Source organism: Cygnus olor, chromosome 4, assembly GCF_009769625.2.
Source record: "Cygnus olor isolate bCygOlo1 chromosome 4, bCygOlo1.pri.v2, whole genome shotgun sequence".
Classification (NCBI taxonomy): domain Eukaryota; kingdom Metazoa; phylum Chordata; class Aves; order Anseriformes; family Anatidae; genus Cygnus; species Cygnus olor.
Window position 1 is genome coordinate 31,786,227 of NC_049172.1, and position 24,500 is coordinate 31,810,726.

Sequence of the window (24,500 nt, forward strand, 5' to 3'; positions counted from 1 at the left end):
TGATAGAATAAAGCATGTTTTTGATGGAAGATCAGGTAAGCTTGGGCTCCAGTCTACACTGGTTGCACGCATATTTTTCAGATGGTATTTTAGAGATTTCAAATTCCCAGGTCTGCGGTGTCTCCGAAGCTTGGGAAGCTTCCTTTACTAAGGCTCTCGCAGTCTCCAAATGGTTCAGAAACACTTGAAATATACATTTCTCAAAAGGATAGTGTAAGTGATTTCTATTTGGTAGATACATTTTGTATTGGAACAGAACAAAAATATAACCCTAACACTAAAACTAATTCTGAAAATTGAAATGTGCCCTTGATGCTAAGGAAGCTAACTATATTCTTGGCATTAGGCCAAGCATTGCCAGCAGGTCAAGGGAAGTAATCCTTCCCCTCTACTGAGCACTGGTGAGAATACATCTGCAGTACTGTCCAGTTCTGGGACCCCTCACTACAAAAAGATCTCTAGGCATCCTGGAAAGAGTCCAGCAGGGTCATACCAAGATGATTAAGGGACTGGAGCATCTCTCCCATGAGGAGAGGCTGACAGAGTTAAAACCGTTCAGCCTGGGGGAAAAGGAGGCTCATCAATCTTATCAATGTGTACCTGAAGGGTACCTGAAGAGAAGATGCAATGAGGATGGAGCCAGGCTCTTTTCAATGGTGCCCAGTGCCAGGACGAGTGGCAACACACACAAAATGGAAGAGAAGAAGTTCCATCTAAACATCAGGAAGCACTTCTGTACTGTGCAGGTGACAGAACACTGTGGAGTCTCTTCCTTGGAGATTGACAAAATCTGTCTGGGCATGGTCCTGGGCAACCTGCTCTGCGTGTCCCTCCTTGAGCAGGGTGTTTGGACCAGACAACCTCCAGAGGTTTTTTACCTCTTAACCAGTCTGCAATTCTGTGAAATGCCTTCACTGAACTGATTTACTCCCTTTGTCCAGCTTCAGGAGGGAACTGAATTCACACATTCATTTTCTTTTCCCATGACTACCCCTCAGGTTGTTATTCAAAAAATGCAAAGGAAGACACACTTTAAAAAATGTTAAATATACAAAACTTAAGTTAATACACTTTAAAATAATTTCTGATACCATCATGTATCTATTTTACAACTGAACTGCGCAGCTAGCTACTCACCTTGTTACTAGTTCTTCTTCGGGTTTTTCTCGCTCTAAAAGGTGTTGGAAGTAGTTCTCCAAGGCTTGAGCAGTTAAAGTTTTCTTTAGGTATGGATAGTAGAGGGGATGCCGTGCTATGACACCTGTTAGGTATAATTAGCATTAGTTAGAATATGAGCTATTGAAACCAAATTGTAGTTATCCTTTCAAAACTGACTTGAAGTCATCCTCTCAACTGAAACTGTACATATGGATCTTCTTTAATGAGCTCCTGAATAAAGTAGCACGACAACTTTCCCTCTGTCAGCAGAGAGTTTGTGAGGAGCATGACATGGAAGAAGGCTCCCAGACTACATGATATTAACCATTATTTTTCTGGATGCAAGTGGTCCCTGCCACTGGAAAACACCTGAAGAAAAACCAACAAGATACCAATGAACAACCCACATGCAGTTCTCTTCCCCTAAATGGCTTGCGTGATTTAGAAAAGTAATTGCAATTAACCATAACAAGGCATAATCTGATCAGCTGGGAGCATGGTGACTGAAGCTTTGGTTCTTGCCCCACTACTGATTAAGTGCAAGAAATTACAATTAAGTTTTTATTGCTGTAAGTATGCTTTGATAAGCTTCGGATAACTGTATGTTGAAGCCAAGGTTCCACAGCATGATCAGGAAAGCAGATTTGCGTCACAGATCTTTTTATCCGAGAACTTCAAAGTTAATTTCATCTCATAGGTCAAGTTTGCTGTTGTTCTTTAATAAAGGATTAGTTTCTTTACATCTGGGGAAGTCTATTAACAATGTACGCATCGTTTATCATTTGCGAATGATATACTGCAATAATGGTCAACTACAAATTGAACAAAAAAACAAAAACAAAAAAATCCTTCGTTCTTCAGCCAAAAAAGGTTTCGAAAACAAGGACAAGAGAACTGTATTCCTTAAATATAAATGAACAAACTATCAGTTTTTAGCATGACAGCTGATAGCAAATCAAATCCCAAACGCACCTTTTAATTCATACTGAGCTTTGAACACCACACGCTCTCATCTTCCAACAAGTAAGAGAGCCAATTGTTGCATGCAGAAGTAAGGAATAGAAGGAATTATTAAACAATGCAAGAAGCACCACAATCAAATGTAAAGACTTCACACTGAAATACACCATTTGGATTAACAATTTAATTAAAAACATTCTCTTACGTGCAAGAACAACTTTGGTATTTCCTAACACTATTGATGTTTTAGCCATACGCATGTTATAAAATTCACATGTGGAGATATTATACATGTTCAGACAACCAAGAAATTACATTACATAACAGATACAGGAAGTAGCAGCAACTAACATGTAAAGGAAACCTTAAAAGAAGGCTTCTCCTAACTTTGGACGAAGCTTTGAAGTATGATAAAGATATTATTTACTACCCCAGATTTCAAACAGTTGCTGAACATAGACCTACAGATATTTCATCAGTAAAATCCTTGTTTTATATGGATTACATTTTCTTTGAGCACTGAGTCAATAAAATAATCAAGTTATGTAAGAGATTTCCCAAAAATTAAGAAGAGCATTTGATGCCCAACTCTTATTTGAAAGTCTTACATCATTTCAGAAAGAAAGATGAAAAATACCTATGTTTGCAGAGTTTCCTTTGTCTCCACTTCTAGTATAGGCAAGATCTTCTAAGCGATAAGTATGAGGACCACTTGGCAGATCTATACAATATAAAAGAAATAATGCATCTTAATGATAGCTACAAGTAACGGTACATTTTGAAGTAATCGCCTTTAAAGTGTACGCGTTCTGCATTGTTTGTAGTACTTCCTTGAAAAAAAATTCAGAGCTTTCTTCCCACTGGAACACCTACAGGACAAGTTGTGAGGCCAGCGCAAAATTCACAAAAATTGATCATTTTTAACCTTTCTTCTAGATCTCTTTTACCTTTATACAGCTGAATACTGTGTCACAAATCCCCCCTTCCATAACCCCTGAATATGAAAATTCATCTCCATTTTAACAAGGTGGTATCCGTGAAGGTGGCTTAGCAGCTACTTATCATTTCTTAACTAGCTGACAACTGTTTTTCCTTTAACACACAGATCTCTCTGCTTCCAGTGCAGGTGGAAAACACATGCAGCTATTGATGTCTTGATAATTAGTTGTCTGTAGAAAACAGTCACAATTTTAAAGTCCGTTTCAAGACAGTGTGTCTCTCTCACTTTCATAGGTGCTGCTATGAAGGTGCCTTATTCAGTTGCATAGATGAAAATGACAAATTTCTTTATCAAATAGCTAATTTTGTAAATATCTTAGTGTTTATAAGATATTTCATGGTCATAAACGCATACACTATAGGAAGGCAGTCTTGAATTTTCATTTTTATTTTTTAAACTTGTCTGGAACATTAGACTTTCAAGTCTTCATGAACACTGAGTATCATTGCACTTTACTGAACACAAAGCATTATTTTTAACCATTTATCTATCAGAAAATAAAGCAATCCCATTCACGCCCAAATCCAGAAATTCAATCTTGTTGAAACCTTAAACAAGGTTTGATGGTTTAGTTATACACTACAGACCTCTTGCAATTCTTGATTAGTAAGTAGTAGGCTGCCACCACCTACCTTCTGTTCCCAAAAGGAGAGAGGTGAAATGCTCACCTTGCCACCAAGTTTCAGTTATTCACTGATGGTAGCTTAATACTGAAACTTGAAACGTAGGTTTTATATATATATATTTTAGGCAGAGAGAATCCAGGCATTTCCAACCTGTTTTGCTTCTGATCCAACTTCCCTCTGGACATATCAGCTCTCCTGGCACCCCCATGCCAGTATCTGTAACAGATCCACCTACACTCTTGCTTCGCATGTAGAATTCCCATTAGAGTGAACATTCATACAATGGAAGTGGCATTCTTCCTGCTTTCTGTCACAGTTTCTGGTGAAACAACTGTTGGTAGCAGCCACAAGAAGCTGACAAACATCTAAAATTGTCTTTTGTCTGTTTTGTTTGTTTGTTGTTGTTGTTGTTTTGTTTTTTTTTGTTTGTTTGTTTGTTTTAAAAAAAGGAAAATTCAAGCCCAGGGCACAGAGTCATCACATTTTCAGTCTAATGCGTTAAAAACTCAAACTTTAAGGAAGTGAAGCAATGATCTTGGAAATCAAATATGCTGGACAACCTTCAATTGTCTGTAATTGTCTGTCAATGCAATTTGAAAATCCGTCAGTCTTCCTTGTCTGTATCATTACTGCTTCTGCTGAGAATAGCACATAACTGCTGGTTTTTTTGTTTAATTTTAGAGAGTAAAAGACCCAATACTAAGATGTTATGCTGTAGGTTTGCCACATATGGAGTACTGGCCAGAGGCATATTAAGAAGTATTCACCAGTGTAACACCACCTGTTAATTTAAATTCATCCTCAGAATACCGATGAATGTTTGAATTATACTTAAATTTAACACAGTGGTAAATTCAATTTAAAGTGTACCTACTATTAAGGCATGGGTAGATGTGCACTTTGTGAACTGTGGCAGGTAATGATACAAACCCAGCCTCAGGCAAACAGTCACCACCTTCAACTCAACTCTGTCTACAGAGAATTACTGAATCTTCACACGAGCTGAAAGCGATTATAAGCTTAGTCTAGCATAAGTTTCATGTAGTACCAGTGAAGAATCATTGAAATCGTAAAAATATACAATAAATGAGTTAACATAAGAGGTTTGCTAAGAGCTCAATGCTCAATCTTTTCCATACTCACTTCCATGAAAAAAGCAAGCAGAAGTGTGCAATGAAACTTGCCAGGTAATACTAAATGGCATATTTATTTAACCAAGGAATGTTATTTGTGATTAAACAACTACATCAAAAGAGGATCTGAAAGAGTCCACTTAAGGCTCATTCCTTATTTTGAACAAGCCTACCATACTCTGTACACCATAGATATAACTTTTTTTTTTATAAATAATTTTATTGAATCTGCAATTCAAACAAAAAGTGTTTCTTCAAAGGCTGAAATGTGATGGTGTTCAAACTATGTAAGATGTAGAAGTCATCAACATTTCACACAAACAGTCTTTGACAGTCTCCATTTAAACAAAACTAGTTCAAGATAGTGTTCTGGTGTTCTCATTTATTATTACCCTAATTGATTTATCCTCCATGATCTGTTTATCAGGAAATTGTTTTCATTTAATAAACATCTTAAATCTACAGAAGAATTCTCTTCGAAGCTAGGGCAAATGGTAAATTCAAATTCCGCTCTCCCAGAACCACATCTAGCAGCATTTTTGAAATCCATTTTCGCATATTTCTCTTATCTGTTCAAAGACAACTAACAGTCCCTCACATTTGAGATAACCACAAAACCAAGAAAAATACTTCCCTCCTTACTAAATGCTGACAAAATGTTTTAGCAGAAGTTACTTCTCTCACAGTCTAACCTATCTGTCTATTTCTCATGCATGTTGTCCATGGGTTAAGCCACATAAGTAGGTAAGTACTTTGTCACATGCAGAAAACATTTCTATTTACAACTAAGGGCAAAAGTTTAGAGGTCTTTCTCAGGGGAATCAGAGCTCTGCTGACCCTCAAAAGAGGAGTTTTGCCTGAATAAAGCTTGAAGAATTCAGTACTTAAATGCTGATGTCAGGTACCTCAGAAAGGTTTCTTGAATGGTAAGAAGGCATTTCAGAGCAACAAGGAGTCTAACAGCTTTTTGTTTCTCCAATATTTAGCAATGCAGTCACCCTGAGATAAAAAAAATAAGAAAAAAAAATAATCAAGAACTTTGCTAACTTTTCTGTTAAATAGAGCAGTGACTTCCTACTCCTTAACTCACCCAGTCTGATGTTGTTAATCCTCTACTGCCCTCATTGGAACTCACAGATAGAGATTTTGCTACGAACTTTGATTTGCAACAGACATGTATGTCTGCCCTCCATTATGAACACAAGTATATTGATCTAAGATAAGACCAACTATTTCCAGGATTAACAAAATTAATTTGCTGTGTACTCTGAAGCAATGTTTCAATTTCAAGTAGCATTCAAGTGTTTTCTTGGGTCTATGGCTTGGGTGTTTTTTTTTTGTTTGTTTGTTTTGTTTTGATTAACAATTTACTTGATATAGCCCTGTTATAGCCTCAAATACGTTTTATATTGCTTGATGCTAATCTTCATCCTTCCTAAGAAAAGTAGTTTAAGTGTTTTGCAAAACAAATTAAAATGCATAGTATAAGGTAAAATATATTTCATGGACAAAATTTAGTACGTGATTTTATAGGATAAAGACTGCAAATGATACATTGACAAAGAGAAGATGAACACACCTTTCAATTCACTGTCAATCTTGGGTGGATCACAGGAAACAGGTTCATCTGATGTAAATGTGAGATCCTCCTCAAATGTCTCAACATGCTGACCATTTAAAAATAAGTTGATCTGGAAAAAATACCCATTTCCAAATTGTCAAATTAGACAGAAATCCAGTGCAAAACACAAAGAAAGCATTTTTCTAATTAAATATTTATCTGGCACACTTTTAGTAACAGCTTTGTAGATAAGGTTCTACTCCTGCCTTTTAAAAAGTAAAAGCAACAATGATCCATTCTAATCTTAAAAATATCTTTGCACTGGGAAGAAATCGTAAAAAGCTATTGTGTGCTTTCATAATAGAATAAATTTAACATATTGCTGTAGTATATCAAAGAAAGACTATGAAATGTACTTTAATATGGTAAAGTGACTGTTCTGTATGCTCTGTTGTAAGGAAAAAAAATACAGTGATTTTGTAAGGGAACACATACAATGGCTGAATATTTATGGCATTCACCTCTAGCTCTGATAAGTCCATCTGATACAATATTTATAAAGTTTTGGGTAATTTAGCTTTGTACATTTTATTTCTCTGACTGCCCTGTTCCAACATTTTTCCCCCTCAAAAGAAAATTATTCCCACACCCCCACACTAAAGAAGTAACTTTTCTCCTTCATTTCCTAACGGGAGATTTCTCAACCCTGCATCACTAAGCAGGTATAACCTCTACCAGTCAGGAATATAGGTGAATAGGTATCATCAGAAACAAATTAATACTGGGTATTTTATTTTTGTGTTGAGATGAAGCTATGAACTAAAAGATGCTATGCTGTTCATCTTGCATGATGAACATCGAGATGGAACTTGATGAATACAAGAGGAACTCTTCTTCCTCAACACCAAGAAATCTGAAAAAAAAAGTGTATTTCGTTAAGTGATTGGGCAATTCACACACATTGCAAGCAAAGGTTCCTTTGGTTACATCATACAGCATAACCACGTAGAAAAATTAACTGCATCCACTTCATCTGCATTGGAGGATGCCCAGTGGTAAATACTCAGACTTACAGCCAGGTTACATTGCTACAGCAAACTAGTGTATACCGCCTTGGCTGCAGCAGTTATTACCGTTTGTTCTCAGTCCTCAGCAAATGCAAGATCATTTTTCTCAGCAGTCTGAGAACAATCTTATGAAAGAAAACATCTAATAGCAACAAAGGCCTCCAATGCTTATCCAAGGAGAAGATAAAAATAAGTATTTCAGAAAAGTTCTTGCCTTCAGTAGGCTTGCTAGGATTCTTCTTCCCAGTGAAAGTTCTAGGTTACATTTTAAACAAGAAAAAAGCACACTTGGAAAATAACTGATGTTTTCACTGTAAAACCACTAGTGACCTATGGTAAAATCGGGGCAATTGCATAAGAGCAGTGAAAACAGCACACAACAAATGTGATATTGAATCCAACCTGAAATCCAGAAAAGTGTTATCAAACACAAAACAAAAGAACCCACTGTGACAACATTAACATATCTGAAAATCTCCTTACGTGGTATTTTTGGTTTTAGGTCAAATACTAGGTTTATTTCAACAGAAATTCCAATCTAGAAAAGCAGTTAATTCATACCTTATTTGCTCTGTAATCTCTAGCTAGACTTTTGCTGTTAATACCCAGCTAAAACTTTGAACCAAGGACTTAAATCACTTACACCACACTTTTACGTAACCTTTGCTGCACTTCAACAGCAATATGCCAGAGAATTTTTTTACTAGCATATCAGTGTGTTCATCAGATTAGTTACTTAGAACAAGGATTTTGATTTTCTGTATGGAAGAAGAGTAAGAGACACCACTTTCTTCCCCTGCTGAATTAGGTTACTATTTAATCTCAGCAGGCATTTTACTAAGTCTGGAACACAGTGCTAATTAATAATTTTACATTTAGTTTGATAAAACAAAACAGCAGGCTAAACTTCCATGATGATAATTTCATATTAAACTTGGCAAAGACAAGCCATTCATATAAAGCAAAACAAACAGCAATAAAGATGACAAGTGCTTGAACTTCATAAAGCTGCACCAGGAAGGTTCTGGCCAGGTATTAGGAAAAATTTCTTTACCATGAGGGTGGCCAAACACTGGAACAGACTTCCTAGAAAGGTGGTTGATGTCCTGTTCCTGTCAGTGTTCGAGAGACGTTGGGATAATGCCCTCAATAACATGCTTCAACTTCTGGTTAGCTCTGAAGTGGTCAGGCTGTTGGACTAGATTATATTTGTGGGTCTCTTCCAACTGAGCCATTCTATTCTAACTTCTTCAAAAGCAAGAAAGGCTCTGATAACGCTTCTCCACCATCCACATTTAATACACTTGGTTTTAATAACTGCACAGCATCTCCTCTGTAAATTTAATCTTAAATTATTTCCCACCAATGTAGAGCAGTGCTCAAAGTGTAACATTTAGCCTTATTTGTGCTAAGCATTGTACATGTTAAAAAATGAAACAGAAGCAGTCCTTCCCTGAAATGCTTAAAATCTTTAAATTGAGTTTCTGTAATTCTTTTCAAAGGTGTTTTTGCTTGTTTGTGTTTTATTTATTTATTACTATTATTTAATGTTAATTGTTTTTTTTTTTTCCTTCTCCCTTGCTGTCTGTGCTCCTAAGGCTCCCCATCATCACACAAAGCCTGTCACAGTACTCACTGTTGCTGTCTAACACAGAACAACAGTCTGTCACTTTTTCAATTAAGTGAATGAGTGAGAAAGCTCTTGCATCAATTATTAGGATGCCTTAGCATAAGATGCATGCAATAGCTGAAAGTCAGTCAAAGGCCTCAAAAGGAAGAGCATATACGTATTTTTGTCTGCAGTCTCCAACTAAAATACTTAATTGAATTTACTGAATTGTGGGATGATATTCAGAAAAACAGGGACTGACATTTAAAAATCCAAACATTTTATATTTTCAGTAAAGCCAGTTTCTGCCTCTGGTTTATCTTGAAAACTTCAAACTACACACAGGTACAAGCATAACGGAAAAGAAGTAGGGCTCTAGCTTAATGTTTCCTCTTACACTGTACTTTCTCACCTAGGATTTCACAGTCATCCAAACGATAGTGTTTCAGGCTGAAAAAAAATATTCTTATGAACTGAATAGGGCCACACAGATAGAACTCATTCACAGGCTCCTCCATGATACTCATCACAACAGCACATTAGTGTCTCAGGCTTTTGCAATTTTACACTTTCTCCAATGTAAGTAGAAGTCACTACTCCCATTTTTATAGACAGGGTATTCAGAAGGAAAAGGTTCAACCAACTCTGTTGATAAAATCTGTGTTAATCAGAGGAAGATCACTGAGTTTAACAGCTATTTCCAGCAGCATATACAAAGAGTAGAGTCACATCAATTACAATGCAAGGTTGGCAGGTTCAACTGTTCTAAATTATTGTGTTAATAACATTCTGGAAAAATATCTGGAAAGATATTTTTCAAAGTTACCAGTATATTTTGCAGTTTTAGGACTCAAAGTTGCTGAAAAAATGCCAAAGTCAGCATATTTTTTTCAAATGGCTTCAAATGAAACAGAGCAGGCTTTAAAAAGTAGTAAGTCTTACCTGGACATCACTTTTTGGATAATGGAAAAAAAATGGCTTCAAAACTGGAGACCTAGACACACAAAACGAGAATAATAAATGCATTTTATCAGAAATCAATGAAAATATCAGATCAGTTATCTTTAAGTTATTCATATACCTGGCAAACACTTGGAAAATTAAAAGCTATTTAGCCATGATTAGCAATCATTTTCTAAACAATTTTGGAAAGTCCAAGAAATGCTTTCTTAATAATAAAATTTAAGGAATTTCTGCAAGACTTTGATTTAAAATAAAAAATTCACTTACACTCTAGGGCGCCCTCCAACTATTCCAGTGAGGCCGGGTGCTGGAAATTGAAAAGAAATTCACAAAAATAACCGTTAAAAACGTTTTCAGAATACCAAAGCTTATAGCTTAACATAATTTGAATTATTCCTGTAATACAGATTTAATAAATACTAGGCGACATCTGGCAAGTTAAAAATGGTATCAAATTAATACAACCAAACATTTTATACAGCAGTGAAAAGGGCAAAATGTGAAAAATTACTGTGACTTAAAATAAAAATACATGTTTCAAAGGGTGCAAATCAAACTATTTTGGAAGAACCACCTGAAGATTTTTCCTTTTTTTTTTATGCCAATGTCAGTCAGGTAGTCTGCATTTGCTAGAAGAACAACTTAGTCTGGGGGTTGGGGTGGTGCTGTTTTGTTCACTTTTAAAGAAAGCAGAGAAACAGCTCTGACCCAATCAATATACTTGCTTAGTACAACTTTATTAGATTTACTATTTCACATGCATCTCTTGAGCATTTTCACTGGCTAATGTAGCTGGTTTTACAGTACTCTGTACTCTAGATCCCATTCTCTCTTTAATACATAGGCAATTTTGGAGCTTAAGATATTATTACTGATTTACTGCAAATCTAGGATCATATGTTGGTCAAACTCGTCTATTCTCAACATCAGGTTGCCAGACTTTACTGCCATTAAACGCACCTAACAGATCACTATTTCTGAAAGAAACAGTTCTGCTCTCCCTAGCATAGCTTCTGGCCCTTCTGTCTGGCATGAACAATATGCATACATGATACATCAGAAATCCATACAGAACTGCAGGGGAAAGAAATGGTAAAGTGAGTATGCTAAGTCTAGGAATTAACAAGTATGTAAGCAGACCACTAGAGACAAACGCTGTGGAAAGCCACCCACATGGTGCATTTACCCAGCTTAATCCTGGCTAACACGGGTTCACTTTAATTCATGCTTCTTCCAGGTGTGAATTCTCTCCTCCACCTGTGCTCCAAACAGACCAAATGCCACATAATCACACTTACAGGGTACTAAGCTTGCACCAGTAACCTCCACCTCTCAGCAAGCTGTCTTAACTTGGATTCAGTGCCGTGGTAATACAGACATATTACATTGGCAGCACTGGTTGGTGCAACACACCATAGGTCCAGAATACAGGGTCTAGCCATATCTACATTCACCAGATGAGTGATTTCCCTGAAATAGTGTTTAATAAGATGCTTTATTGAAGTCTATGAAAAGACATGCATTCATATAGTCCTTACCTTGATTGCACTGTTCTACAATCAGAGACATATTTTGATACAATGAAAATTAAAGTCAGCACACATTTGAACGACTGATTCAGGGATGGTTGATTACAGTACATAAGTCTTAAAGTTACAGAAGAGATCTCTTGCCTGAAGCTATTCCATAGCAGCTCTGCAAGTTTGGCCAGCATGCTACTGCAGTATTTGCACATTACAACTAGAGTTAGTGAAATATGGATATCTTGTGAACTATCTTCAGCTAGAGGCTGGAAATAAAAACAAACAAAAAAACCCACAGCAAGCTTTAGGAGGTGATATATGAGAACAATCTGAAGGGATTGGGGGTTAGTACCAACTCCCCTCTGTCCCTCAAAAAAAAATTTTGATTTTTTTAGTACAGGAAAAAAAGAATGTCTCTGTCAAAAAAAGCCATGAATAACCACCTCTCTACCTAAAGTTCTGCTGCAAAGAACACGGCAGTGGATAGAATAGGAACTAACCCCTTACATTACAGTTACATAATGTTAAATGATGCAGGGAAGATTCAGCCCTACACATATTACCTTTGTGCTCTTTCAAGCAGAAAATTGCCATTCAACATTAAAAACTAACTGGGTTATTTTACTGATGGACTCATGCTCCTAATTTGTTTATTTAGGTTGTTGAGGGAGGAGGCGGAATATTGTAAGGTCATGTTGAACATAGGTTCAGAAAGTTAATTTTAAATTATCTGTGGATAGTCACATGGCTCACTTCCTGCTAGGCAGCTGAACTGCTCATTAAGGGTACCAGATTTTGCTCCAAAATATATTTCAGCTTCCTGAAAGCTTTCAAAGAAAGCTGTTCACTTGCCTGCTCTCATACAATGGAACTTGGCTTCTACAACAAAACAGTTCTCTAAAAACTAACAAGAAAACGATCCATCTAAAAAACATCAACTACTCACACCTTGAGGCTACAATAACCTTGTACTGCTACTTGCTATTATTAGTCTTGCAAACTTCTGCAGCACAAAAGCTTCTGTAACAGCAGATTCATCTGTAAACATATTACAGCTACCCCTGCACATAAATGCAATGGCAGACCAAATCTACAACAAGATTATTTATTTCTATCTTACAATTATTCAATTCATTGTTCATATTAATGTAAGTAAGTTGGGAGCACGCATAAGTATGATTTTTTTCCCCTATATAGGGGTGTGTGTGTATATATGTAACTCCTATTCCTCTTCTCTTCACGCAAAGAAGAGGAACCAAATCTTAAATTGATCATGGCTTATGGCTGGTGATTTGTTATTTGTGTAAACAGATCGCACTAGAGCTCAAAACCTCACCTGCATCTCAGGGCTTCGATCCCTATCATGTTTCTCAAATAAGACTGAAAGAAGGCAATGGAAGATTAAGCACAACTCTGTAAGAGCAGGCTTACTGCTGTGGCCAGACATATTTCTCCTGAGTTACTTACAAATTCTTCAGATCAATTGTCACAGGACACATTCCAGGTGTTTTTTTTTTTTTTTTTTTTTTTTTTAAAAAAAGAAAAGATCTACTTGTACTGTACTTCATACTTGCTTGGTTGGTTACTTAAGCATCTGTGCAGATGCTCTCCCTCCTTCCTTTCTGGAGGAAGGTCTATCTCAAAATGAGGTATGACTAATTTGTCATACTTGTAGAGAACATCCATCAGGCTGCACCATCAAGTAGATAAGATCTTCAGCTAAATTGAAGTTGTTGATCTCCTTTCCCAGAAACTTTACAGGAGCACCTTCTGTTATCAGAACCCCATTCATTAGTCCCTCAAGGCAGATATCTGGTAGCAGATAAGGTATCACTAAGCATGGTGCCATCCTATCTGCCACCAGTCATCCACTTGAACAAGACCTTTCACTTGAAGTTCACTCACCATCACTATCTGGCTGTCAGCCTCTTGTGTTTCAGAACAGCACAAAATTCAGCTCAAAAAGGAGCTGAATGCCTTTCAGTTCATAAAACAGTTGGAGACCTTTTAATCCATCTATATTCTGTTCATGTTCATCTGTAGGTATAGAATTTTCCTGGTGTAATCGTCATACTGATTATGATATTTATTTTGCCTCAAGGGTCTGATCAGGTAGCCTGCCACTTCCAGGAACATTTCCCCTCACATGCCTGAGGACCTAGCCTGACACTACAAATTCCTCAGGTGACTGGACATTTAAAAGCAGTGAGTCAGTATTGTAGATTCTGCCACTTAAGCTCCACTGATTTCATTAACTCCTAAATATATGGCATGATTGGAGAAGTGTCAGGCACTACATCCACTAAATTTACTTCTTTCTAGGTGACTAAATACTGGTTTAGTACCCTTCCTTTGGGTATCGGTGCTTAAAATGGTTTGAATCTATAAATAAAGAATCAATTATTATTCAGCAAATCCTGCTCTTCTGTTGATCTGTGTAAATCTTTACAGTATTGCCGTCTTTTCACTTTGACTCCTTCTTCCAGCCTATGTTCAATTTTATGAATTTTCAGCCCAACTACCTTAGGAAAAAAGTCATCTTCTCTGTGTACACACGTTTTATATTTATCAATGTTTTTCTTTTGTGTTCATGATTCTCCAGCATACCTGCAAGCTAAATTTTGGGCGCAATGGCCAGTTTCTTCCAAATCTGAAGAACCTCAAGTATATCAAAGTATACTAACACGCCCTTCCCATCCCCATGTGATGCAGCAGCAGTATGCTGACGAATGTGCATGTAGGCAACACGAGGTGAAGTCCACTTAAGATATACTTCTTAATACAACAGTTCCACTATTTCTGATCCCCTGTGCATGTTTTCACTCCCCACCTGCCTCTGTGTTTATTTTCTCACCCAACAAAACTTGTAGAAGGATGGTCTTGCAAATACCAATACTTTTAAAGCTCACATTTGAAAGGACAGCAAGTTTCCAACTAATTTCAGGAACACTGCTATCACACAGAGTACCATGACTCACATGACTCCAACAGCTCATGACCACCCTCCTCATCCTTTGTCACACACTCTTCTCTCCTCCCCTGCACCACCTCTTGTTTTCATGCAAGCATTTGAGGGAGTGGATCCACTGAAAACCTGCCCTGGCAATAACGAGCGCTTAACACAGGCCCAAAGGAACACCTATTTCAACATGTATAACTGCCACGTTCTAAGATATTCTAATGCATGCCAGAGATATGACAGTCTGTAAGACACCCACGGCAGGAAACGTTTCTGTTGCAACCTTTCAATTAGAGAGAGAAATCTGCAGCAAAACAAGCTTCATTAATTACAGCTCTTGTAATTCCCCACTGGATTTTCTGATGGCGGGATAGCCTTATTATTTTGCCCTCTTTAGTAGTCGTTCTGTGCTATTCAAATCCTACCTTAAAGGCCACACCTAATTTTTGTTTCTTATTTCTTTTTATCCTTTACTCTTGTCAAAAATACTATTTCTGCACAATTCTGTGTATTTTTCAACAGAATAAAACATTACACAGTATATGAAAGAAAGATGCTATACCGCATGACATTTTTTGTAAAATGTTTTGGAGTAAAAAGCATCAAAATGGTCTGACTAGTGGAAGTCTAAAAGCTTTAAGTAGTTTAAATTCAAAAGGTGACACTTCTTTCTTTGAAGCTTCACTGAGTTCCAAAAGACAATCTTGTCTCATGTTCACCAACTTATGTTTTTTGACCTTAACCTGTTTGTCCCTCATTTTTCTGGTGATTCAATTAGTTCAACCAAAAGCTTATTAAATGTATTTACTTCATATTCTAAGGAATTATATATGCGGCATTTATTTGTAACTCAACTGTTCCTACAATACAGTTAAGTACAAAATATGTACTTCTGCAACGTGGTCAATTATACATTCTAATTATTTTATGTCCACTGAATACAGCAGATACACTATCTTCTGCAATGTTATTCTCAAACAAAAAAAAACAGGGCCTGTAATAAACTGCTAGGACTAGGACATTTCTTGAAGTATCTTCCAACACACTTATGAGATCAGTCATAATATTTACATACACTCAAGCACTTTAAAATCTCAAGCTGTATTAACCAGCTGTCATCTTAGTGTCAAACTCCGGTCATTTTAATGTGAAATAAGGGTCAGCACATGATTTTAGCTATTAATAAAACATTTCTTAGCTACTGAACTATTAAACTATAAATGACAGTTTCCCTCATCAAGGCTCTTCTTAAGCCTCTTCTACGCCAGGCTTTACTCAGAATGATCTATACAAATTTAAAAAAATACAATATAAAATACACTGCAACAAAAAAACTGTTTAAATGCTAACCATAAGGCTGATTGGACTGTATGTGATTTTCGCCAGTACTTTCACTGAACAGTACAAGCCTAGTCTCTGCTAACTACCTTTTATGAAGTGAGGATGCATTTCTATAGACTAGGCTATGCAGGACTATGCTGAACTCCCAGAGGCTACTACAGACTTAAAAATCTGAGCCTATACATCTCAGATTCTTCACTGCAAAGGATAAAGCATAGAACAAGAAAACAGCTGTAAAACTCTGCTATTAAGACTCAACATTAAAGACAAACTTATTTTTCAGGAGACCATACGTGCATTAAAAATCAGACAAAGTTGTTATTACGTTAAAGAAAAAACAATTTTCAAGGTATTGGGAAATAAACCGTAGTAAACTGAAAGCATTATTTCACCAATTGGAAGTTTAGCAATCTCGGGTGCTACTTGTAAAAAAAGATAAGATTGTTTTCTTTTAATACTAAGTATCACTTTAAGCCCTTTAAATGTGCATAATCCAAATGAGAACAGATTAAGTGTTTAAACTGGCAAACTAAATACCAGGCTCAAGAGAAGTTTACAGTGAAAGCGTTCCATCCCAAACAGAAAATAAACAACAAATCACTCTAATGTATGGCATGTCTATATACAGTTACTTCAGATTCTTCTCTAGGCTTAAGAATCTCATCTGCAATTTGAATAATATGAACTAGATATTTGTACTTTAGAACAGTAAGCACTGTGCAAGTATGCTCATGTGCCTCAGTGGTCTTCAATAAAAACAATGGGAATTTAAAACACATTAGTAAAAAAAAGTTACAAGATAGCTATAAAAATCCTAGTTTTCTTTATTACATAAGCTTGTTTATTTTTTTTAATGCCACCTTACCAAACTTCTCTCTTGCAGATCTAACACCTTGTATATATTGCAGAGCACAAAACCACGTGTGCTTCAGCCCATTCCAACATATATAAAAAAATATTCCTTTATTTTTTCTTTCTGACATTGAGAATGAGAGTTCATAAGAAACAGGGAATTTCAAATCAGCACACTGCTTTGGGATTGTTGTCTTTCTACTGATTTTCTGAAATAGAAATCTACCATAAAGGGGAAAAAATAATAAACAGCAATCCCAAACTGATCAAAAATTATACAGCTCTCCTTTATAAGGATTAAGTTCTATATACAAATATACAAAAATATATCGAAAAACATTTTAAAGTAATCAAAGTCACAAAAATGAGTCAAAATAAAATAAATACTGACATTACGGCTTAAGATTCATTACAACAACTAAAAAGCATGTGTCTGACACAAGATAGAGCACAGAGTTTTAAGTCTCTGCTGTGAAGCATTATGAAGATCATTCTTCATCAACATTGTTGCAATATGCCTTTTAATCACAGCAAGAATTTATTTTCATCTTGCTCTTGTTCCCTGCAAAGACTGAGAAATTAACTGAAAATTCCTTGAAAATTTTATTGGGCAGAGTTCAAAAAGTTTTGACCAAAGTGATTTAAACTTAGTCTAAGTGAAAGCCACCAAAACTAGGTTTTTATTGCTGGCCACTAATGAAATTAATACCTTTATTAACTACAATTTGTAATTCCCATATTATGGTATTATTACCAAACTAAAGCTACCTACCAAGTCTAGCTCAAGGCACCATAAGAAATGACTAGCAGGCTGAAACAACCTGGACTGACAGCATTCCTGGATTTCATCAGAAAAGATATTGCTGACAAACACCACTAAATTTAAGAGCCTGGGTTTGACATTGCCTTCCTCTAAAGATACTTAAAAAAAAAAAACAACTCATGTACTGGAGAAGGAACTCTTAGGACCCCCCATCCTTATTCTGACCTATTAAAGCTCCTCACTCTCTACTCTTCATTCCTACATGAAGAGTATTCGGCTAATCTGGTCCCCTTAAATATCAGTGGAGGTCCTCTCTAGCATTTCTTACAGGGAAAGCAGAACCAAAGATCCTGATTGAAGTTCTTTTGTGGTCATGCTTCCTTCCACTATCTCAGGAAACCATCTGTACAGCAGACAGACCACCTTGCAGTGTTATTGCACTACAAAGCTTTTTTGGTCATGTTATATAGCCCTCTAAAGATTCCTGGATGAAAGGTGGTATATATTAAAATTATGTGAAAGAAGAATGAAGTTATGAACCATACTGCACAGTCACTAGATACAGTCCAAGTAGAGGAGGCAAACTTTTCTAGTTGCTCATTTGTTCCCCCCACACACTTTCTGTCTAGTACAGACCAAATGGATGTTGTTTCCGTAGGTCACTCAAAATGTTCAAAAAAATTGAATTAAGTGTTTTAGTTCAAGTGACATCACCCTGCAATTCAGCAATTCCTCCTTTCCCCTTGTTGCTGGTTATTATGGTTAGTTTGTTCCTGTTTCTTTATTTTTCATTGAAAATGCCTACAAAAAGAAGGTGTTTGTTCCTGCCCACCCCCTAAGTCAATCACTCTTATAATCGCTACCTGTCCTCCTGGAAGACACAGAAGAGCTCAGGGGCCCATGACAAAGCTGGCAATCATTGAAACCCAGAGCTTTGTTGCTCAAAGTGCAAGCATGTACTTCTTTATAAGAAAAATACATGCTTAAAACCTCAGCTGGTGTGCAGCTCCTCAACTGTCACCATTTCAGTAGAATTAAGTCACTCATTCTACATACATACACAGACTCACGTGGGATGTGCAAAACCACATCTGATAGGCATGCTGCACACACGTAAGAGGCAGCATCCACAGCTATTTTCATTTAATGTCCAGCAAGAGAAAGCAAAGCAGCACCGTATAAAATGGAGCCTCAGGTGCTCGTGCACAGAGCCCTTACTCAAGGTACAGGAGTTTTGAATTCTGGGTCCTCCTCTGTCCATGGAGGCTCCTGCCCTTGAGTGAAACAGAGGGGAGAGAAGCTTGGGGAAAGGGGGGAGGAAGCTATGAACATCAGGTCCTGCTATTAGAGAATTCACCTATGGGAACATCAATCTGAATTCTGACTTCTGTTCCCAACATCACTTGTACATCTGTCCAACAAAAGATCAAATTTAAGTCTTGTTAATGGACCCGTCTGGTTTAGGACATTTAAGCAGCAGGCATTCCTTGTTCTGCTCTTCACAGCATGTGCTGGCAGCCTACACCACTGTCAGAAACTAAGCATCAGAAGATGATTCATTGATTAGCACACTACTAGTAAATGTCTGGCAGTGTTGCATTAATTATTCTCTTTAGAGAGATTTAGCAAAAAACAAAAAAGCTTCAAAACCACTGCCTTAGGAGTATTCCACATCAACAAGCAGCCCACTAAACATTTAAAATCCCAAATCTGGCTCTTCTCTACACATAGATTTTATCTGTGCAAGCAATATGGAAATCTGCTACATCACAGCAACCGAAAGAATTGACTGTATGAAGCAATCTTAGTCTTTACAAATTAGAAAACTGCCTATTCATGGATTTGTGTTCAAGGATTTGGAAGCATTCTAGTAAACAGCTCTGATGCCCTGTGATACTAGTAATTTACTTCAAGGAGACCAAAAACCTTGCTTGCCAGGTACAGGAATCCAACAGAAGTGTTATCTATCACCAGATGCCCCAGACAATTCCAGGAATACGCTCCTTCCCACTACTGCTCATTAGCAGCAGTCCTATGAAGTGAAGGAGACTTTTTAGTTAATAAATGCTGCAAGATATTCTATAAAGTTTAAGCTGTCCCTTTACAAAACAAAGCCAGCATCACCACAATCGCACATTCAGGCTGTCTAACCTGACACTACCAGAAAAACATCTGTTCCACGAAGAGCTCTGAAAACATGAACTGAAAGCTTGCCAGCCACCTCAAGAAATAGATGTTCACATACTATGGTAACTCAGTTATAATACTATGCTGTACTATCCAAGTTGGGTAGCACAGATTTTTGACTTTTCTGTTCTTTAGACAATTTAGACAATAGTAGAGAAAGGAAAAACTGAAACCTTAACAAACCTAGCACCTTCTGACATCAACCAAGGTTTATTTGCACAGTAGTTGCTTGTGAACGAAGAGGCACACATTAAGAATTTGGATAGACAAGTACATATGCATTAACATCAGATCCTAAAAGTAGGCACTTGTTTTAAAATCCATCCAGCTTTCTTTTGTTCACAGAGATACCTGCTAGGGATTGTCTGTGCATATATAAAATAAAGAACAAGAATAGATCTTTACTTCCAGCAATGTTACATAGCCTACATAAATAATGACAAAGGAGAAACTACTTCAATTATGAATCCTTAACTAATTTTAGAAATGCTAGCTTGGTCTAACTGAGACAGTACAACTTTTCATTCATTAGAAAAACCGACTGTGGAAACAGTGTGTATCTGTGGTAAATGCTGATCTGCTAACCAACCTTCAAAAGTGCAAAATATTTTAAAATCAACTCCACGAATATTCCTGATTACTTCTACATAATTGTATTCAATCCTTTAGAAGGGAGAAGGAAAAAAAGGAAGAAAAATGTGACCATTCATCGACCCCGCCTCTATAAACACAGCTTTAAAAAACATACATTATCTACAGCCGTGATACCACTGTAAAAACTACAACACAGAATGTGCTTTGTTCCATACAATTTTGAATCCAATAAAAATAAAGCATTGGCTAATTTTTTAATTGCAAGGCAACAAGTAGCCCCCATTAATCAGGATGATAGATGTGCTATGGAAGTTGACATTCAGGTTAAGCTCAAGTAATTCAATTTTGAAGATCCATGTAAATCCTGTGTATTTCTCCACAAGTTACAGAGAAGCAGTTGCAACATATCTGAGCTCTCATCTTCAAAATTAAGATGCCCAAATTTAAAATGGATTTTTTAAAAATTGGGTAAGTGTCCATAGCGTAAGCAGCAGTCAAATCACAACATGTGAACATGCTACTTACAACTGAGATGGATATAGTGGTGACACTTAGGTGTGACTTGGGAAGAGAACAGAGAGGAGAAAAAAAGAAGAGTTTGCTTAAAGTGATCAAATAGTAAATCCTTCTTGAAAGCTACAAGAACACAATGAAATTTACAAAGAACAAATGTGAAAGTTTTTTGGAACAAACATCTAATAAACAAAAGAAGCATACATCATTCACAACCTCATGCAAATACTTAGACTACATACACTTAAAACTAAGATTGGCTTATAATTAAATCCTGGTATTTTATCTTTCTCTCTCAAGTCCATGGAAAATGTCTTGCTATGGTTGCCTGACATCACATTCACTCAAAGTCAAACGTTAAAGTCATTAATTTGAGGCTAGACATAATTGTGCAGAATGAGAATTTAAGTTGAGGAGCTAATATGCACAGCGTGAATAAAGAATTAGATGCAGCCCATTAGGATTCTCACTGCAGTATCATACTAAAACGCTTTTAATTAGATCTGAAAGTTTGACTTCTCTACATAAGCAGCTACACATTAAACAGCTTAGAAGTACAGTAGTATTTATAAAAAACATACTACAGTAACATCAGATAACTAAGTGCTGAAGAGAATCTTAAAAAACCCTTGAACTATACAGCTCCTCATGTACTGTGATGTTACAGAAAGTCATTGCGATAAATTTTTGCCAGCTGATTACCATTCTTAACATTTATTTCTGGTGAGTTCTAAATAGGATTACTGAGTTTTAATAACATAAACCAGAATAAAAACACCGTCACATATCAGTGTAACCATGAGTAGGAAAATAAAAACAAATGATAAAAAAATGTAGAAAGGGACAACAGCAGATGGATGAAAAGTCTCAAAGAAAGAAAAAGTGGACTTCCAGAACTTCCATTTTACTGTTTTTTTTGTTTGTTTGTTTGTTTTTTTAAAAAAAAACATGTCTGTGTGTCTTGTCTCTACAACAAACAAATACATTAAAAAGGAACTACGATTTTACTACTATGGGTGCAATGAAACAATGGAACTAAGTCTTTGGGTGCTAGTCAGGCTCAGGAACAAGAAAAGGTAACTTTAAATTCTTAGAGAAAGATGTATTTACCCATGCCAGTTCCAGCTGGTGCAATCTCTTTGGAGAAGATTTCTAAAGCTTCTTTTCGCTTATGATGTACAGCAAGCCAAATAACAGCTTCCCGAGGACCCTGCTTCAAAAAAAAGCATAAGTAAGATTTGCTTTGAAGAACATCTATTATATTTGCCAAATCAAAAAGTAACTGTAGCTCAGCATTCAAATTACATCTAATGGGAACGTTTAGTGCTTATCCAACATCACTATAATTTTGGTTAATGTTTTATCATCTTTTTCTTTTGCTACCATGAAATCAACTATTGGAAATTTCAGACTGCTACAACACCAAGTAACTTCTCCATCCCAAAGAACCAAGCACTATAACAAACAGTAATTTATAAGAAAATAAATACTTTGCTGTACTCGGTGGGATGGGCAAACTAATTGTCCTCTTATTTTAAGCACGTTGAGAATACTTTGGGGGTCAAGTAAGCCTGCCAAGTTTACTTCTCTTATCATCAAAAAGCAAACAGATCTACTCAGGAAAAAAGAAGTCAAACCTAATCCTTGGGAGTTAAACAGGAGAACTGAACTTTTTTAAACCAGCAGTTTTCCAACAAAAACACTGGACACCCCCCCAAATGTAAACCCAACCACTACTGTCCCTACTCTATAGCCAATACAATTCCCTCTGTAGATAAGCACTCTCTCTTATGATTTTTCTTCTGTAAAAATCTTTTTTGCCACTGAAAAAATTCACCACTGGAAACCATATACTGGCAAAAGCCTCGGAGTGAACTTCTAACTCTAGTATTTTAAGCAGGTTTCAAATTCTAAGTCTGTCCCTAAGCATCTCTTACTTTTTCCCTAAAACAAACATAGCTGTTACCATCATATACAATTCCAAAATTACTTAAAGCAATTGCCAATTTACACAGCTTGGCATAGTGAAAAATGCTAAACCATTAAGCCTAAAAAAAAAAAAATATGAATTTATGCATTAGAGTCCTCTTAAATTTAACTGTAGCATAACAAAACAACCTCTTTTCTTTTCATATTTTAAGACTTCAGTAAACAGTTTAAACTCAAAAACACACACACAAGTTTTCCTCTTCAAAATAACTACAGAAACTCCAAGCTGGATCTGAACTCTGAAACTGCCTTTTAACACATTTCCTAACTCTAGTGCTACTTATTTGAATTGCCCACATTTCTGTAAAGCTGAATTCTTTAAAAATGTTACATAAAATTAAACAGCAAATTTAATTTTAGCTTTTGAAATGCTGATGTCTTGTACGTTAGGATCATTTTCCTGTGTGTATACTGTTACATTTTCACAAAAAATGATACTATAGAACTTGTCAACATCAGAAAATCTCAAGTCAATTTCAGGAATTTAAGTAACTTCAACAATGTAAGAACATGGATGCATTTCCTATTGGCAGCTGCTGAAACAGTGTTTATAATAAACGCTGGAGTACTCTACACCAAGCATTCTGGATAGCGTATGATTATCCCAAAGAGGGGGGTTATATTAACAGACTACTAAATTCTGTATTCCAACTCAAACATATGGTAAAATCCCCAAATGAACAAACTCACTGACGCCAGCTCATACCAATGTAGGGATATTTACCAATTTATCATAACTGGTGACCAGCTAAAACCCAGTTAATGAAGGGCCTTCACAGAAGAATATGGCTATGATACAAATTCAACTTATTTTTTTAAGAAACATTCCCAAAGCTATCAAGAGATTCATTAATTACTACTATTAACAAGTAATAGGAAATAGTCTTGCAGAAAGCATGCTTATGCATTCAATTCACATCTGCTTCCTGCTTCTAAACTGTACCATGTCTTCAGTAGTCTAAGTTCTATGTTTACCTCTATGCCCACAGATGCAAGGTAGTGAATGATACTATGATCTAAGAAAATAGTAAGTCGAGTCCTGTTCTCAGGAGGTGAATCCAGTATCAGAACTGAAGATACAGGCTATTTTACAGTCATTTATCTTACAGTATTGTAAGTTTTAAAAAAAATACACACAAATAGCAAACCAAGGATATATTTCAAGTTTAAAGATGTGTTGTAAAAGTGTTATTAAAAACTAACATTTTAATTAACTAAGCATTCCTGTTGTACTGTTAAGAGTAAAATAATTTACTTATATCCATATTTAGCACAGTTTTTATATAATGAACTAAAATCTGATGTCCTGTTAATATGTCTCTTTCACATGAAACATATCCAGTATTCTCTAAATCGTGAACTTGTTGATACTGTGACATTGTCATAAACCCCTTCTTCCTCAAGAACAGAAAACCAGAGCAGGACGTATTAAAAATTATATACCACCAGGGCTACTCCGTGCTGATTCAGGTCCCTTGCTCCTGCTGACAAAGCAAGCTATTAGAGTGTCAAGGAACAACTATGTAAACAGGGGGAACTGAAAAAGGAAAGGAAGCAAGCATTTCTGAATTTCTCAAGGCTACTTTCTGTTGTCAGCAATAGTCGATGCTGTACACATCAGCTCAGACTATGCTATAGTGGTCTACCTAGGTCTGGGATATACTTAACTTCACAGTTACAGAGGAATACCTTTGCATCCAGT

General features: G+C 36.3%; 1 protein-coding gene across 3 annotated transcripts in view; it reads right to left on the reverse strand.

The window, feature by feature from the left end:
* LOC121068956 overlaps positions 1 to 24,500 on the reverse strand; it is a 59,358-nt gene that overhangs the window by 7,973 nt on the left and 26,885 nt on the right. The window contains exons 13-19 of one of the 3 annotated variants that reach the window (XR_005819164.1): positions 21,920 to 22,022; positions 10,345 to 10,384; positions 10,057 to 10,108; positions 6,457 to 6,568; positions 2,756 to 2,839; positions 2,131 to 2,171; positions 1,138 to 1,261 (exon numbers count right to left, since the gene is read on the reverse strand). Coding sequence is in view for 2 of the 3 variants with exons in the window: in XM_040554522.1 (XP_040410456.1) it covers positions 1,138 to 1,261; positions 2,756 to 2,839; positions 6,457 to 6,568; positions 10,057 to 10,108; positions 10,345 to 10,384; positions 21,920 to 22,022 (515 nt within the window). In the remaining variant the exon portion in view is untranslated. The remainder of the gene's footprint in view (positions 1 to 1,137; positions 1,262 to 2,130; positions 2,172 to 2,755; positions 2,840 to 6,456; positions 6,569 to 10,056; positions 10,109 to 10,344; positions 10,385 to 21,919; positions 22,023 to 24,500) is intronic. The other 2 variants (XM_040554523.1, XM_040554522.1) reach the window with 2 other exon arrangements.